This window comes from Anolis sagrei, chromosome 2 (genome assembly GCF_037176765.1).
Source record: "Anolis sagrei isolate rAnoSag1 chromosome 2, rAnoSag1.mat, whole genome shotgun sequence".
Classification (NCBI taxonomy): domain Eukaryota; kingdom Metazoa; phylum Chordata; class Lepidosauria; order Squamata; family Dactyloidae; genus Anolis; species Anolis sagrei.
The window spans coordinates 27,045,212-27,064,558 of NC_090022.1; the positions used below are offsets into that span (position 1 = coordinate 27,045,212).

General features: G+C 43.0%; 1 protein-coding gene across 1 annotated transcript in view; it reads right to left on the reverse strand.

The window, feature by feature from the left end:
* Positions 1 to 19,347, reverse strand: part of CAMK1 (calcium/calmodulin dependent protein kinase I) — a 69,775-nt gene that overhangs the window by 21,391 nt on the left and 29,037 nt on the right. The window contains exons 2-3 of the mRNA XM_060766534.2: positions 17,716 to 17,886; positions 7,254 to 7,385 (exon numbers count right to left, since the gene is read on the reverse strand). Of these exons, the coding sequence (XP_060622517.1) occupies positions 7,254 to 7,385; positions 17,716 to 17,801 (218 nt within the window). The 5' untranslated portion in view covers positions 17,802 to 17,886. The remainder of the gene's footprint in view (positions 1 to 7,253; positions 7,386 to 17,715; positions 17,887 to 19,347) is intronic.

Genomic DNA, 19,347 nt, shown 5'->3' on the forward strand with positions numbered 1-19,347 from the left:
GAAAAGAAAAAGGTATACTGAATAATAAAACCCATGTTACAAGGCTTTTATTGAAGTACGTGAAAGGCTATAAAATATCTCATATAATATAACTGAAAAAAACCCTGAAACAGACACATTGTTAGAATCAGGTAAAGTTTTGTTTTGTTGTAAAAGGGCTTTTAAACTATTCCCAAATGAGTGCTTTTAAAGCAGTAAAAACTGTGGGTTGCTGTGAGTTTTCCAGGCTGTATGGCCATGTTCCAGAAGCATTCTCTCCTGACATTTCACTTGCATCTATGGCAGGCATCCTCAGAGGTTGTAAGGTCTCTTGGAAACTAGGAAAACAGGTTCACAGGTTTTCCTGTCTACAGGTTCCCCCATCTCACAATATATAATAATATTAATAAATAATAATAAATTATATATAAAATTGAATTATGGCAGGTATTCTCTGAGGTTGTGAGGTTGTGACCTCAGCAGCAACCAGCCAGGCTTTGAAGCTGAAAGGCCATTAAATGCTAATCAAAGTGACCAATTGCAAAATTCATACTTGCCACAAGCAGACAAGAGTTCTTTCTCCCATCCTGGACATTCCACAGATATATAAACTCCACTTGGCTATTTCCAAGAGACCTCACAACCTCTGTGGATGCCTGCCATAGATGCAGGTGAAACATCAGGAGTGAATGCTTCTGGAACATGGCCATATATCCCGGAAAAAACACAGCAACCCAGTGATTCCAGCCATGAAAACCTTCAACAACACAGTAAAAACTCACTTTGAAACAGCTGCAAAACTCCACTGGTAAAAAAGGCTGTGCCACTTGGGATGCCATTTTCCAGATAGCACCCAATGGGATCTATTGAAAATCATATACACATAAAAAATGTATACCCCATCCAATGCTTGGAAATGTTATTTTTTGAACAGAAACTCCCGGAATCATCCAATTAGTGCCATCACTGGTAAATAGTAGGAATTATATTCAAAAACGAAACTGTTCCAAGCTCCAATCCAACCTTTGATTTAAGGAGAGCTACATCTACTCAGGTCTCTTTTGCTATTGTGGTGATTATTTTCTAGTTATGCTTCTATAAGAAGGGGAAAAAAGAAAGAGGGGGAAGTGAACGCCAGCAACTGAAGTTTCCCCTGCAATCAGCATCATGTGGAGATGACAACTGAGATAAAGGGGGCAATTAAGAGATGTTCATCAAGGGGAAATTCATCACTGATCTCACCGCTTTGCTCAAAAGGAAGTTATCCTGTCCAGAACAACTTGAAAAACATTTTGCGGGTCTGTACAGTTGCAGTTTCATGTTGAATTTCTTTAAAGTGTAGTTTACACAACAGAGGGGGACACAAGCTTATTACGAGGCTACATAAATCTGGCAGTAATTGTTTGGATTATTTGTAAGAAGTGAGTGAATGAATAAGTGATCAGATGTAGAAACTATTTTAATATTCAGAGCAGAGCTTGGGATTTTTATTTTTGAATTATAGCTCTCTGGATCCTACCACTGAGAGCCTTTATCCAAAAAAGTAACATTTCCAATTCCTTAAATTGTGCTTTATCTTCTCCTTGAATTATTCACGGGTCGTATCAAAATCCATAATTATGGCCCCAAAACATGCCCTCAACTTACACATAAGCCACTGTGGTGCAATGGATTAAACCCTTGTGCTGCTGAACTGCTGACCGGAAGGACAAGGTGAGCTTCCACTGTTAGCCTTAGCGCCTGCTAACCTAGCAGTTCAAAAACATGCAAATATGAGTAGATCAATAGGTACTGCTCTGGTGAGAAAAGGCAAAAGGATGCTCCAAGCAGTCATGCTGACCACACAATCAGGAGGTGTCGACAGACACAGGGTCCTTGGCTTGGAAATGGAGAAAGAGCACCTACTCCAGAGCCACAGATGAGCACTGCCTCCAGAGCCGGAAAAGAAAGGAGAAGCCTTTGCCTTTGTCTGTGTATTTGTGTCTCGTTGTATGTTGTGTAACAAGGCATTGAATGCCTAAACCACCATATCAGACTACACAGAGAAGGCACTGAAATCCACAAGCATGTGAAAAATTTCAACAGAAAGGAGGAAACCATGAAAATGAACAAAATCTGGCTACCAGTATTAAAAAAAACTCTAAAATTACAACAGCAAAACAACAGAGAGGAAACAAACAAGGACATCTAATCACCTATCAACAAAAGATTGCCCCAGGCACTGCCAAGCAATCAAATGCTAATCAAGGTGATCAGTGGAAACATTCACACCTAGCTCCAACAGACAAGAGTCCTTTGTCCCACCCTGGTCATTCCACAGATATATAAACCCTTTTTCCTAGTTCCAACAGACCTCACTACCTATGAGGATGCTTGCCATAGATGCAGGCGAAACGTCAGGAGAGAATGCCTCTAGAACATGGCCATATAGCCCGAAAAAACCTACAACTCATTATTATTATTATTATTTTGTTTTTATTCATGGTTTCCCACTTTCACGGGGGCTTCAGGTAATGTGGAGGGCTGGCTGTATTTCTTTCAACTTCCCTGTCCAGTGATCCTTTAGAAGGATGCAGATTTGGCGCTCTGGTGGAGCATGAAAGGGGCACAAGTACAGTTCTATCGTTTGCTTGAGCAAAAGGAGACATTGTGTACTGCCAACCTAGACTATTTTCAGAAAGGCCGATATCCCAAATCAGATAGGGAGGACATGGAAATTATAAGCACATGCATATGGCACAGGGGGCAGCTGACAGTCTGGCTATAGGTTACACACTTATGTCAGGAGACAGGTTTGCACAGGGAGGCATACTGATGTGTATATCATTCCCAATCTGTTTTAACATAAACCAAAGCAGATCGAGTTAGATGTTCCCATCCAGAGGAGAACAAACTCATTAAAATCTTATTAATAAAAACTAGTTGCTTGTTACTTATTTCTTTCCCCACTAAATTAAGTCACAATGACATTTTACAATTGGAAATTTAATGAGGCATAATGTCATTCCGTGCCCTCACTTAATAGTAGAGGAAGCGGATCACATGGTTCAAGTGCTGGCTCACGCTATGCCTCATCTTGCTGCCTCCTGCTTTGTTGTGGGTGTGCTTTGTTGTGGGTGTCGGGCTGACAAAAAGATCGACACAAAGAGTATTGAGGGAATAATGAGGTTGACATATAAAGAGTGCATTTTGAACAAAAAACCCACAGCTTACGGCGTTCAATTTGTTAAAAGTGCCTAATTATGCTTTGGAGATATGGGACATATAGGTGGGTGGTTGTAGGCTTTTCTGGCTGCATGGCCATGTTATAGAAGCATTCTCTCCTGACGTTTTGCCTGAATCTACGGCAGGCATCCTCAGAGGTTGTGAGGTCTGCTTTTTTGAGTCTTGGGACCATAACCATTTATTTATTTATTTATTTATTGTATCAGAAGCAAACCGAGGATATAGTTGTAATGTATTTAAAAACACAAACAGAGTTTTAAACACTTGGCAAGATACTAAATTTCCTTTGACCAGAAGCTGGCCACTTGAAGTGCCTCTGGTGTCACTGTAAGTAGGTCCTCCATTGTGCATGTGGCAGGGCTCAGACTGCATTGTAGTAGGTAGCCTGTGGTTTGTTCTTCTCCACACTCACATGTCATGGGCTCCACATTGTGGCCCCATTTCTTAAGGTTGGCTTTGTATCTCGTGGTGCCAGAGCACAATCTGTTTACTGCCTTCCAAGTCACCCTGTCTTCTGTGTGCCCAGGAGGGAGTCTCTCATTCAGTATCAGCCATGGCTTGAGGTTCCAAGTTATTGTCTGCCACTTTTGGACTCTTGCTTGCTGAGGTGTTCCTGCGAGTATCACTGTAGATCTTAGAAAACTATTTTGTGATTTAAGGCATTGACATGCTGGCTGATATCCAAACAGAGATGTCACTGCCTTAGTCCTTTCATTATTAGCTGCAACTTCCAAATGGATGTCAGGTGGTGTAATACCAGCTAAACAGTGCAATTTCTCCAGCTATGTTTGACATAGACATCCTCTGATGCTGCGGCATGTCTCATTAAGAGCCACATCCACTGTTTTAATGTGGTGAGATGTGTTCCACACTGGGCATGTGCAGCAGAGTAGCAAAGCGCAAGGGCAAAAGTATTTACTGCATCTGGTTGTATTCCCCAGGTTGTGTCAGTCAGCTTCCTGGCACAACCATAACTGTAACTAATTGCTACTTGAAAATAATTCCACAAGCTCTCATTTGTCATTGTTACGTAATTATCATTAACTTTGACTGATGGCAAACCTATAAAGAATCCTATTATCCACAGTTTTACTCAGGTCTTGTAAACCAAGGACAGTGGCTTCCTTGGCTGAATAACCCGTATGTAAAATAATCTTTACTTTTCCTACTGTCTTCTACCTGGCCAAGCATTATTGTATGATTATCTTCTAATGCATGTTTTCACTGTACATCCAAAGTATGATACTCTCAATGTAATCATTTTTGCTTCCAGATAGTGTTTGGACTTGATTTGTTTTTGAACCTATTTATTTGTCTTTTTGGCAGCCCATCATATTCACTGATGTCTTCTCCATCACCTTTCATTTTTTTCCATCTCAAGAGTGATTTGAGAAACTCCAAGTCGCTTTGGGTCTGAGTGAATTAGCTGTCTGCAAGGACGTTGCCCAGGGAACGCTTGGATGTTTTACCATCCTGTGAGAGGCTTCGCTCATGTACCCGCATGGGAAGCTGGAGCTGACAGATGGGAGCTCACCCTGCTCCCTGGATATGAACCACCAGCCTTTTGGTCAACAGTCCTGCCGAGACAAGGGTTTAACTCACCACTGAAGGCAAAAAAAACCCCTTTCAAATAACTCACAATATTCGGCTTCTATGAATGTGTTGTACTGTACCTCCCATCATTCCCAACTGCTTGTGATGATGGGAGCTGTTGTCCTGCATGCCTGGAGGGCATCAGATTACAAAAGTTACATGAGAGCAAACCCAAACTGTTTCCTCACACTTTTTGTGGTTAAAGTAATATTCTGTGCGAATGCAACTTCACAGTTTACACTCCTTCAATATGGCACCGTCATGACTCCAGTCTGTTTCGGTTGCATTGATGCCACACACATTCACCATTTTTTGTAGAAAGGGAGAAATATATCTTTCGAGATAAAAACCCAATAAAATGAGCAACTGTTACCATGCATGACACCGGGCTACAAAATGGTTTTGTTTTTTTAAAGGAAGAAGAGAGAAAGGATATGGAAATGACCGACGCCAGATTTGGAGATCACTGGGTTGCTGTGAGCGTTCCAGACTGTATGGCCATGTTCCAGAAGCATTCTCTCCTGATGTTTCACCCACATCTATGGCAGGCATACTCAGAGGTTGTGAGGTCTGTTGGAAACTATGAAAGTGGGGGTTATATACCTGTGGAATGTCCAGGGTGGGAGAAAGAACTCTTGTCTGCTTGAGGCAAGGGCGAATGTTTCAATTGATCACCTTGATTACCATTGAATGTTATTGAAGCTTCAAAGCCTGGCTGATTGCTGCCTGGAGGGATTCTTTGTTGGGAGGTGTCAGCTGGCCCTGATTGATTCTTGTCTGGAATTCCCCACAACTTCTGAGGATGCCTGCCATAGATGTGGGTGAAACATCAGGAGGTAATGCTTCTCGAACATGGCATGCATGGTAAGCTCACAACAACCCGAATCTGGATATGTTTAGCTTGGAGAAAGGAAGGCTGACAAGGGACATGATAGCCATGATTAAATATCTGAAAGGATGTCACATTGAGGAGAGGGAAAACTTGCTTTTTGCTGCTCGAAAAGACTGGGATGTGGAGCTAAGGATTCAAACAGCAGGAAGATATTCTACTGAATATTAAGGAATTTCTGATGGTAAGAGATGTTTGGCAGTAATGAGGTCTCCTTCTCTTTTTAAACAGAGTCTGGGTGGCTGTCTGTCTGTCAAGAGCGCATTGATTTGTGTGCTTTGCATGGCAGAGGGTTGGCCCTTGGGGTCTCTTCCAATTCTAGGATTCTACTTTTCTTAAAGCACCGTTTCTCAACGTAGGGGTCGGGACTTCAGCGGGGGGGGGGGGGGGGTCTCACAAGGGGTGTCAATGGGGTCACCAAAGACTACCAGAAAACACTATTTTCTGTAACATCGAAGGCTTTTATGGCTGGAATCACTGGGTTGTTATAGGTTTTTGGGCTATATGGCCATGTTCTAGAAGCATTCCCTCCTGGCATTTCCTCTGCATCTATGGCAGGCATCCTCAGAGGTTGTGAGGTCCCAACCTCTGAGGCTGCCTGCCATAGATGCAGGCGAAACGTCAGGAGAGAACATGGCCATATAGCCCGAAAAACCTATAACAACCCAACACTATGTATTGTCGAAGGCTTTCATGGCTGGAATCACTAGGTTCTTGTAGGTTTTTTCGGGCTATATAGCCATGTTCTCTCAACCCAACACTATTTTCTGTTGGTCATGGGGGTTCTGTGTGGGAAGCTTGGCCCAATTCTATTGTTGGTGGGGTTCAGGATGCTCTTTGATTGTAAGTGAACTATAAATCCCAGCAACTAAATCTCCCAAATGTCAAGTTGTTTTCCCCAAATTTCACCAGTATTCACATTTGGGCATATTGAGTGCTCGTGCCAAGTTTGGTCCAGATCCATCATTGTTTGAGTCCACAGTGCTCATTGGATGCAGGTGAACTACAGCTCCAAAACTCTATCAGCAAGGCGATACACAGTTCAACAAACTCAGGGTCAATACCCACCAAACCCTTCCAGTATTTTCTGTTGGTGGGGTGAGTTCTGTGTGCCAAGTTTGGTTCAATTCCATCATTGGTGGAGTTCAGAAGGTTCTTTGATTGAAGGTTAACTATAAATCCCAGCAACTGCAACTCCCAAGTGACATAATCAATCAACCACACCAGTATTCAAATTTGGGCGTATTTGGACCAGTGAATGAAAATACATCCTGAATATCAGATATTTACAGTACGATTCATAACAGTAGCAAAATTAGTTATGAAGTAGCAACGAAAATTATGTTATGGTTGGGGGTCACCACCACATGAGGAACTGTATTAAGGACTCATGGCATTGGGAAGGTTGTCTTAAAGATTGAAATTCTCAAAATTTCAGAGCTTCCACAATGGCCAGGGTAGTTCTGGCTGTTGTCATCTCCAAAAGGATTCCCCTTTTGGGGGGTGCTGCACCATTGCCTGGATAGAGAGAGTAAGAGGAAGGCAATGAGGAGCAGTGGATACCCACTTGTGTAGCACTGCAATCTCGTTCTCAATGTTGGTTTCCTTCCCTTCGAGGACCTTCTTTGCAATGCACTTGATGGCCACCAGCTTCTGCGTGGACTTCTCTTCGGCCAGTACCACCTCTGAAAAAGCACCCCTGGAAGACAGAACAGATAGTGAGGAAGTAGGCATGGACCAAAAGAGCCACCAGAAGCAGGTTGCATCTCCAGAGATGCCAGGTATCCAAGCAAACCCCTCAAGAGTTTGCAGCTCCATAAGGCAGAGTTGTGGGGTGCAACTGGTTGGACAGGTAATCTCAGAGGTGCAGAATGAAGTCCCTGTCCTGTTCTGGCCCTGCCATCCGGTTGGTCTCGGTCCCTCCCCATTTCACCCAGCTGAATCTCTCACCCAGCCACAGTCACCAAGGCAACCTGCAGAATCTCCGCTATTTATAGCAGAACATGTGAGAGAGATGGCACCGGGCAGCAGGAGAGAATGTGCCAGGGGGAAGGGGATGGGAAAAGGGAGATGCGCTGGGCAAGGACTCAGAAGAATACAGCCAGGGAGGAGGAAGAGGGAAAGGACAACAGGTGTATCGACAAAGGCTTTCATGGCCAGAATCACTGGGTTGTTGTAGGTTTTTCGGGCTATATGGCCATGTTCTAGAAGCATTCTCTCCTGACGTTTTGCCTGCATCTATGACAAGCATCCTCAGAGGTTGTGAGGTCCCAAGCTCTGAGGATGCCTGCCATAGATGCAGGTGAAATATAAGGAGAGAATGCTTCTAGAACATGGCCATATAGCCCGAAAAACCTACAACAACCCAGGACAACAGGTGCTTCATCCCAAGGAGAGGGGAAAGAGTAAGGAACAAGAACATGGAAATCTAAAAAAGCCCTTCAGCATCAGCAGAAGGCAAGGAGTGTATCTACACCAGGCATGGGCAAACTTGGGCCCTCCAGGTGTTTTAGACTTCAACTCCCACAATTCCTAACAGCCGGTAGGCTGTTAGGAATTGTGGGAGTTGGAGTCCAAAACACCTGGAGGGCCCAAGTTTGCCCATGCCTAATCTACACTTTAGAATTAACACAGTCTGGCACCACTTTGACTGCCACGCCTGTGCAGTACATTTTGGCCTGGAAACCTCAAGGCCTGGAGGATCCTGAACTCACAATCTTAGTCTTTTGTGAGTTGCCACAGCATAAATGCAGTTTGACACTACTCTAACCACCATGGCTCAATGCTGTGGAATTGTGGGAGTTGTGGTGTTACAAGGTCTTCCTAGACAAAGAGCACTGGTGCCTCACCAGACTACAACTCCCAGGATTCCATGTTACTGAGCCATTAGTAGTGTCAAACTGCATAAAATCTATCTGGTGGTGCAGCCAGTTAAAACGCTGAGCTGCTGAACTTGCTGACCAAAAGGTTGGAGGTTCAAATCTGGGGAGCAGGGCGAGCTCGTGATGTTAACCCCAGCGTCTGTCAAACTAGCAGTTTGAAAACATGCAAATGTGAGTAGATCAATAGGTACCACTTTGGCAGCAAAGTAACGGCGCTCCATGCAGTCATGCCGGCCACATGACCTTGGAGGTGTCTATGGACAACGCTGGCTCTTTGGCTTAGAAATGGAGATGGGCACCACTCCCCAGAGTCAGACACAACTAGGCTTAATGTCAAGGGGGAACGTTTACTTAGATGTACCCAAAAAATTACACAATGGGAAATAGTACTTAGCCTGGATCTGGGAATAAGGAGGTCCCCAATAAAGAGATTCTTGCATCCACAACCATGAACTAATGCTTCCTTGTGTGTATAAGTATCCACTATGCATGCATGCATTCGTACATGTGAACATTTTTCATTTTCTCTGCAGGGCTTGAATGCGCTTTCCTGGAGAGTGTAAAAGCTGACAAATAAAGGAAGCTGCCCTCCCTGTTTATCACCACTTCTTGTGATTACTGTCCTCTGGCATCTCAGCTCCATCTATGACGGTGATAACAAGGGGGCGGAGGAATGGCATATGTTCAAGGCCGAATGCGTCCTCCTTCCTCCCCCAAGCACATCTCTGGCACAGGAAGATGGGTCGGTTATCTATACAGGCACAGAGCACTCAATCAAAAAGAGCACAGGACAGAACAAACTGTGTCAAAACATTGGTTGCCCCATCAGAACCAAGCAATCAATAATTCTCTGTGGCCCACAAAGCAGGGGTGAGGAAGAGATAAATTTCCAGATGTTGCCACACTTCAACTCATATTTTTATTGTATCAGAAGCAAACCAAGGGTAGACTTGTAATGTATTTTAAAAAAACACAAAGTTTAAAAAACTTGGCATGATATTAAATGTCATTTGAACAGAAGCTGGCCACTTGAAATGCCTCTGGTGTCGCTGTAAGAAGTTCCTCCATTGTACATGTGGCAGGACTCAGGCTGCATTGTAGTAGGTGGTCTGTGGTATGCTCTTGTCCACACTTGCATGTCCATGGACTCCACTTTGTGGCCCCATTTCTTAAGGTTGGCTTTGCATCTCGTGGTGCCAGAGCGCAGTCTGTTTAGTGCCTTCCAAGTCGCCCAGTTTTCTGTGTGCCCAGAGACAACTACTATCCTATCGTATCATTGGATAGTTTTGGGCTATCATATGCCAAATTCAAGCAATTCTGGCCAAACATGTCATTTTATGTGGCTCCCCAGATGCTGGACTACAACTTCTATATTTGGGTTGCTATGAGTTTTTTGGACTGTTCCAGAGGCACTCTCTCCTGACATTTCACCCACATCTATGGCAGGCATCCTCAAAGATTGTGAGGTCTGTTGGAAAGTAGGGAAGTGAGTTATATATCTTTGGAATGTCCAGGGTGGGGGAAAGAACTCTTGTCTGCTAGAGACAAATGTGAATGTTGCAATTGGCCACCTTGATCAGCATGTAAGGCCTTGCAACTTCAAAGCCTGGCTGCTTCCTGCCTGGTTGAATGGAATGTCCAGGGTGGGAGAAAGAACTCTTGTCTGCTGGAGGCAAGTGCGAATGTTGCAACTGGCCACCTTGATCAGCATGTAAGGCCTTGCAGCTTCAAAGACTGGCTGCTTCCTGCCTGGTTGAATCCTTTTTTGGGAGGAGTTGATTCTTGACTGGAATTTCCCTGCTTTTTTAGTCTTGCTCTTTATTTACTGTCCTGATTTTAGAGCTTTTGTTAATACTGGTAGCCAGATTTTGTTCATTTTCATGATTTCCTCCTTTCTATTGAAATTGTCCACATGCTTGTCAATGACTTCAATAACTTCTATGTGTAGTCTTACATGGTGGTTGTTAGACTGGCCCAGCGTTTGTGTGTCCAGATTGGTTCATCAGTTGCTCTGCTATGGCTGACTTCTCTGGTTGAATTAGTTTGCAGTGCCTTTCATGTTCCTTGATTCGTGTCTGGGCAATGCTGCGTTTGGTGGTCCTTATGTAGCCTTGTCCACAGCTGCATGATATGCGGTAGACTCCTCCAGAAGTGAGAGGATTCCTCTTGTCCTTTGCTGAATGTAGCATTTATTGGATTTTCTTAGTGGGTCTGTAGATAGTTTGTAGCTTGTGTTCCTTCATCAGCTTCCCTCTGCAGCTAGTGGCTCCCTTGATGTACGGCAAGAACACTTTTCCTCTGGGTGAAGCTTTGTCTTTCTCTCATGGCTTGTTCTTGGTCTTGCAGCTCTTCTAATGTCTGTGGTGGAGTCTCCATTGGCCTGTAGAGCCCAGTTGAGGTGGTTCAGTTCACCTAGGAGAAGGTGGAGTTCGCAGATACTTTTTGCACAGTCTTCCAGGGCTTAAATTGTACTTCTTTTTTTTACTTGGGTGATGGTTGGAGTTTTTATGTAAGTACCTATCTGTGTGTGTAGGTTTTCTATATTCCTCATCATTAGACATCATGAACGGAAATGATGGAAGTTGGGAGTCAATTAAATCTGGAAAGCTACAGATTGTTCTGCTCAGTCAGGAGAGTGGATCTTGAATTTAGATACAAGGCTTGTGGTTTTGAAGTTTGACTTTAAAATGTCCTTTTATCTTTCCCCAACCTCAGAGCCACAAAGGCTGTTGGGCTGGAATTCCTATGAGTCCCAGTTAGCATGGCAGATAATCAAAAGTGATGGGTGTTGTTGCTGAGTAACTGGGTAAAAGAGCACCTACCGCTGTATAAAAAATATAGTTGACCCTCTATATCCACAGGCTCTGTGTCAATAGGTTCAACACCCTTTGAAGGCAACCATAAGGCTGATGTGGCCCTCAGTGAAAATGTGTGTGATGTCCCTGATCTAAAGGGAGATTGAATCTTCAGCAATGATGCAATCAGCTACAAAGCAGGAAACTCTTGCCCTACCAGATAATTTCCATTTGCCATCTGCTTTTAATGGTCCAGGAAAATTCATCTAGAATAAGATAAATGGCTAATAGTCACGCAGACTATATGCTGCTGCCAAGATCAGAGGCTGTATGTTGCTGAATAGCAGCTGCCAGGGAACAAGAAGACACCAAGGCAACAGCCCTCGCCCGTTGCGTCCAGAGACCTCTGTCTTACCACAACGAGAAACAGGATTCTGGACTAAATAGGCTTTTGTTTGATCCGGCTGGTCTCTTATTATTTATTTTGTTTGTGAAAAAGAAAATTACAGCACTAAGAGTGGAGTCTTGAACAACCTGTTATCTTGTTTGATGATCTCTTCTTACCGTTTGGGAATTAGGGTGTGCCTCCACACAGTAGAATTAGTACAACAGTGCCATGGATTTTGAAGAGGCATAAACAGAGGGCGAAAGGGAGAAATGTACCATGAGGAAGGCGCATCAAGCAAACCCTTGTCGAGACAGCCTTCCATATGGAGATCTATGTCTTCATTGTGAAAGACCATGTGGATCCAGAGGTCTCTGCAGTCACTTACAGACCCACTGCCAAGACTCAGTCCTTGGAAGACAGACTTGGTTACAAGAGATCACCTATATTATTGTAGAGTCAGTGCAGTTTGTCACCATTTTAACTGCCATGCCTCAATGCTATGGCGTCCTAGGAATTCTAGTTTGGTGACACACTAACATTATTGACAGAGAAGTCTACAGTAGTTCTGTTTCTTACTCTAGAGTAAGAGACGCTTGGCTACAGGCATTGGCAGGCGTGCACACTTTCTGGGCCTGCACACCACACATGCACACTTTCCAAGGCAAGGAGACAATTTCTGTTTCTTACTCTAGAGTAAGAGGTGCTTGACTGAAGGCACTGACAGGCACACACACTTTCTGAACCTGCACATCACACATGCACTCTCTTTCCAAGGCAAGGAGACAAGTTCTGTTTCTTACTTTAGAGTAAGAGGCGCTTGACTGCAAGCACTGGCAGGTGCACAGACTTTCTGAGCCTGCACATATTACACGCACTCTCTTTCCAAGGCAAAGAGGCAATTTCTGTTTACTACTATAGAGTAAGAGGTGCTTGGCTGCAGGCACTGGCAGATGCACACGCTTTCTGGGCCTGCACGCCATACACACACACACTTTCCAAGGCAAGAAGGCAAGTTCTGTTTCTTACTCTAGAGTAAGAGGTGCTTGACTGCAGGCATTGGAAAGTGCACACCACACACACACACCCTCTTTCTAAAACAAGGAGGCAAGTTCTGTTTCTTACTCTAGAGTAAGAGGCGCTTGACTGCAGGCATTGGCAGGTGCACACACTTCTGGGCCTGCACACCACACATTCACACTCTTTCCAAGGCAAGGAGGCAAGTTCTGTTTCTTCCTCTAGAGTAAGAGGTGCTTGGCTGCACGCACTGGCAAGCGCATGCTTTCTGGGCCTGCACACCACACACACATTCTCTTTCCAAGGCAAGGAGGCAAGTTCTGGGAAGCGCTTGGCTGCAGGTACGAGCACTTTCTCTCCTGGGCTACACCATGCCAGCCAGCCATGCACTCTTCAAGGCATTTTAAGTAGGCTTCCCATTTCCAGGTAAGGAAGAGTGATTTTTTTTTTGTCGTGTCAGGAGCAACCGCTCCTGTTGTGAGAGAATTGGCCGTCTGCAAGGACGTTGCCCAGGGGACGCCTGGATGATTTTTGATGTTTTATCATCCTTGTGGGAGGCTTCTCTCATGTCCCCGCATGAGGAGCTGGAGCTAATAGAGGGAGCTCATCCGCCTCTCCCCGGATTCGAACCTGCGACCTGTCGGTCTTCAGTCCTGCTGGCACAGTGCTTTAACCCACTGCGCCACCGGGGGCTCCAGGATGACCTCCTAGAAAGTGAAAGTTGTTTTCAGGTCATGGGAGTTTACTTTTTGTTGGTTGGGGGTTTAATAAAGAAGATTAAACTGTGATGCCAAAAAACAGGCCAGGAGCCGGGACCCGCTCCCACTTGCTTTCGTGTCAAGCTGATTTTTGTACCGAGAATTCGGTACATGCTCCCAAAGTACCGAAAGAAACTAAGGAAACAGGAGAAATGAATTCCATGTACAACTCTAGTATACAGATCTTGTAAATTACAACTTCCATTATTCTACAGCACTGATCCATGGTAGTTAAAGTGATGACAAACTGTGTTATTTACTGCTTTGGGCCTCTTTCTACAGAAAAAAAAGAGTATAAATAACCTCAGTTAACACATAGGAATGAACAGATACTGGATAGGTGTTGTTTCTCATTGCTTGAACTTAGATCCCACTAACATTATACTCCATAGTTTACCATACGATAAACTATATATTGACTTGATACAAATATTAAAATATAGTAATTAAATAAAGCAAATAAAGACAAACATATATATCTGCTAAAACTGATTTTAATTAATAGTTGTTACAACAGTTATTATTAATTAAAATCAGAGGGGGTTTTTTTTAGCAGAAATATAAGTTTGCCTTTATTTGCTTTTAATTACTATACTTTAATCTCTGTATCAAGTCAATGCAGAGTTTATGGTAAACTGTGGAGTATAATGTTAGTTGGATCTAAAATTAATTAATAGTTATTATAGTTATTTAGGGGCCCCGGTGGCACTGTGGGTTAAACTGCTGAGCTGCTGAACTTGCTGACCAAAAAGTTGGCAGTTCGCATCCAAGGAGCAGGGTGAGCTCCCACTCTTAGCCCCAGCTTCTGCCAAGCTAGCAGTTCAAAACATGCAGGTGTGAGTAGATCAATAGGCACCGCTTTGGCAGGAAGGTAACGGCGCTCCATGCAGTCATGCCGGCCACATGACCTTGGAGGCATCTATGAACAACGCCAGCTCTTTAGGTTAGAAATGGAGATGAGACCCCCCCCCCCCCCCCCGAGTCGGACACAACTAGACTTAATGTCAAGGGGAAACCTTTATCATGTTATAGTTGTTATTATTATTATTATTATTATATTTAGTTATACCCCACTATATCTCTTCCGAAAGGGCCTCTAAGCGGCTAAACATAAAAGCATTAGTACACAATTAAAAATATACAAATACACAAACATTAAAACAGAATTCAATATAAACAGTATTAAAAAATCATAGTTAAAAACATTCAAACATATCCAGTGCACCTTCTCTGAAAGCCTGCCTGAATAAAAAGGTTAAAGTATTAAGCCACTCTGAGTCCCTTTTGAAAGGTGGTAGCAGGATATAAATAAAGTTGTTGTTGTTGTTGTTGTTATTATTATTATTATTATTATTATTATTATTATTTCTTTGATTTTTTTTCCCTGGCTGCTTGAGAGTTGTTTGATCTCCAGTTAGTTGAGAGTCTGCTGGGTAATAACAATTAATAATAATCCCCTGCTCCAGATTGGAGGGCAAATAGCATTAAAGGAGTGAAAAGAAACCAGGTGGGGGATCTCTGTCTATTTTGGATTCTTCTCCAAAAAAAATGCAAGTGGACACCTTTTAAAAAAGCATGAGTGATACCAAATCTAGTTTGGACTTAAAAGGCATACGAAATAAACATAGCAACCAGTCAAAACAAAACTAAATTGTGACTAATCCGTGTTGCAAAACTAAGATTTTGGAATATTTTTAAAACATTGGGCTATAGCCAAGGGGCGCACAGAGGCCACCGCGTGCTCTCACCCTCTAATCCTTTCTGTAATTAACACATTAATCCTGCCTAAGTGTATTAAACTGTCTCTTACCTGGCCTCTGTGCTCAAAACAAGCCTGTCTGGGCTACTTTGCGGTCAGCTGGCTCCTCCGTGGGTGTCAAACATATCCCTTGACCTCTGGACAGAGGAACAGTTTAGCACACCTTGAGGATTCTACCTTCAATCCAGAGTCCTTGGGGGATATTAGACTACAATACCTATCAACCCCTATTTGGCATGGTCTTTAAGAAATATAGGAGTTGTAGGTTAATTGGCTTCCTTGAGGTGCATCTACACCAGGCATGGGCAAACTGCAGCCTTCCAGGTGTTTTGGACTTCAATTCCCACAATTCCTAACAACCTCAGGCCCTTTAAGGAAGGTGTCTGAGGCTATTAGGATTGTGGGAGTTGAAGTCCAAAACACTTCGAGGGCTGGGGTTTGCCCATGCCTGATCTACACTGTAGAATCAACGCAGATTGCCACCCCTGCCATAGCTTAATGCTATGGAATCCTAGGATTTGTAGTTTGGTGAGGCACTGAGAACGCTAAAGACCCTTTAAAACTACAACTCCCATGAGTGCACTGTAAAATGGCAAAACCAAGGTTTCTTTTTTAATTAAAAAAAATGCAAACCATGGATGGTAAAATCTTTGGATGAAGTGGGCTGACCGTATTTTAGGGTTCGAAAACCCTCTCAGGGCCTACAGACACCACAAGGGGGTTGTATAGAGCTTCGTATGGATGATAGGCTATATTTTAGATTTCCCAAACTCATTTTATGCTTTTTTTAGGGATGTTGTTTGTGTGGAAATTAACAATCCAAGAGTTAGAATTTTTTTTACAGTTGCCTGGATAGAATGAGAAAACTGGCATTTGTAACTGGGTTGTTGTAGGTTTTTTCAGGCTATATGGCCATGTTCTAGAGGCATTCTCTCCTGACTCTCCTGAGGATGCTTGCCATAGATGCAGGCGAAACGTTAGGAGAAAATGCCTCTAGAACATGGCCATATAGCCCCAAAAAAAACCTACAACAACCCAGTTATTCCAGCCATGAAAGCCTTCGACAATACACTAGGCATTTGTAACTTTCCCTAAAGTTGTTTGGTTCTCCTCTGCCTTTCTGTGATTAATCCCATATTTTCCTAAAGCAATAAGGAAGTTCAAACATATTGCAAATATGGCCATGTTCCAGAAGCATTCTCTCCTTACGTTTTGTCCACATCTATAACAGGAATCCTCAGATGTTGAGGGGTCTGTTGGAAACTAGGCAAGTGAGGTTGATATGTCTATGGAATGTCCATGGTGGGAAAAAGAACTCTTGTCAGCTTGACACAAATGTGAATGTTTTAATTGGCCACCTTGCTTAGCACTGAATGGCCTTGCAGCTTCAAAATCTGGCTGGTTGCTGCCTGGGGGTCCTTTGTTGGGAAGTGTTAGTTGGCCCTGATTGATTCTTGTCTGGAATTCCTCTGGGGTTTTTTTTTGTTTATTTGGTTTTTTTAGTGTTGCTCTTTATTTACTGTCCTGATTTTAGATGAGTTTTTAAATATATAAATACCAATAAATATATTGGTAGCCAGATTTTTCTCATTTTTATGGTTTCTTTCTTTCTGTTAAAATAGTCCACATGCTTGTGGATTTAAAATTCTTTTATGTGTACACTAACATGGTAGTTGTTAGATGTGGGCAAAACATCAGGAGAGGATGGTTCTGGAACATGGCTATACAGCCTGGAAAACTTAGAGCAACCCAGTGATTCCGGCTATGAAAGTGTTTGACAACATATTGCAAATATGTTACTATTCTTCTGGGCTGTCAATTTGTTATTTTCAATGCTGGAAGAGCCCGGAAGAGACTTCCCCTGGCTCTGTTGGACTGCAACTCCGATACTGGTTGGGGATTATTGGGTTTGTTATAAAGCATATTTAGAGCGTGCTGGATTAGGACAGCTGCTTTAGAGCCCATAGTTCAGTATAAATGCATGCTTTAGGTTGCTTGTGGACAGGGGACGAGAGCCCATAGTTCAGTATAAATACATGCTTTTTGGCATCTTCTCAAATTGTCGGAAATTTGGTGCCAAGTCTGGGTCAACAGGTGGTAAATGTGCTCCAAAAAGAAAGCCATAGCCTCAAATATTAGCACAGGTATAAGTCAATATTGACAGGTGATCAAGGCTTCTGCTGAAGTATATGAGCAATCTCTAGTGCCCTACAAGAGGAATGTTATTCCCGATTACATATCATCGAGTCACTTATCATTGCAGGAGTTGCAAATAATACTTTAAGGGCCCAGCCCTAGAAGTAATGAGATCTTGTGATGCCAATAGGCATTTAAACCTCTCCTTTTCCATTCAATTTGAACAAAAAAGGAGCCAAAATAATGCAACCCAGAAGCACGAAAACCATCAAAACAATCCTAGAAGCCGGTACTCACGTGCCCAGCACCTCCCGGAATTCATAGATCTCCCGGATGTCTTCTGCCCGCTTCTTCCAACTGGGCCCATCGTCTTCCAAGGGCATGGTGCTTTCTGGGTCTAAAGACTGTACCACCCAGTCCCCAGCTGGTCTGCAGCAGAGGCAAAGGCAAGTGTGGCAAACTCAGGGCCTGGAGAGGTAAGAAAGGATAAAGAGCATCAAAACAAGGGAAGCTGAAGACAGGAAGCACTGCCTAAGAGATGAGGAAAGCACCCCCCCCCCCCTCTCTTTGTATGTATTTGACAAAATCAGAAGAGTGATTGCACATTTAAGCTCAGCTCATTGCATTTATTGTATATACTCATGTATAAGTCGGCTTCAAATATATGTATAAATTGAGGTCAAGTTTTTGGGCAAAATTATGGATTTTATACGATCCATGGATAAGTTGATAATTATTCTATGGAGAGGGGAAGTGCCACTGCCATTCTGCAAGCTGGCTATTCAAAAAGGCCAGAAACAGTGCCGGAGTGGAGAGGGTTAGTACATGATTGTTGGAAATAGCAACCTTCCTCAAGCCTCCTATACTAGTTATTTGTTATGTATACAATTGAGATTGCTTACTGCATTGTATATATGTGGTATGCAGTTTTCCTTAACTCTATGTTGTGGGAGGGGCTGCAGACCATGTGATCAGATCTGGGACAGTTCAGACTCAGACTCCATTTTAGAAACAGTATGCTTTATAGAAGTCTGTAGAAAACATGATGCTTTAGAACAGGGGTCCTCAAACTAAGGCCCAGGGGCTGGATACGGCCCTCCAAAGTCATTTACCTGGCCCTCACTCAGGGTCAACCTAAGTCTGAAATCACTTGAAAGCACGCAACAACAACAATCCTATCTCATGAGCCAAAAGCAGGCCCACATTTCCCATTGAAATACTAATAAGTTTATATTATTTTACTCATTGTATTGTTTTAGCTGTTTTTTGCACTACAATTAAGATATGTGCAGTGTCCATAGGAATTCATTTGTGCTTCTTTCAAATTATAATCCGGCCCTCCAACAGTTTGAGGGACTGTGGCCTGGCCTTTAGTTTAAAAAGTTTGAGGACCCCTGCTTTAGAAAGACAGAGACTCTATTAGACTCTAAGAATAGAGAGATGTTTTAGACTTTGGACTGATGATTATAAGAAAGATTTCTTGTGTTATCTGCACAAAGAAACTACTTCAAATCCTATCTGTAACTGGATTGATAAGCAATATAGCTGTACGCCAAATGCATGAAGTTTGTGAGTAAACCAACTATGTTACTTTTAATGGAGACTACTTATTTTTGTCTCTTGAGAGCATGAGTTAAACCAAGATGTTTTAAGGGAGAGCAGATGTGTTTGGGCAACTGAAACACTGCTATATGTTTTCTGTGCATTGGCATATCTTTGTTCCTAACAGTTCAAAAAGATATCTAGGTATATCAGTCTAATATCTGAGAAACCTTATTGCCTTGAATGAAAACTAGTGGATAAATTATTTACCACTAAGGAGAAGGCTGACTCAAGCAAGTTTTTAATTCTTCTCAGGGAGATTCCTGATTTTCCCAAATGGTAATGAATGCCATTTTCAAAAAGGTTATGGAGATTTCTATTTCCCAA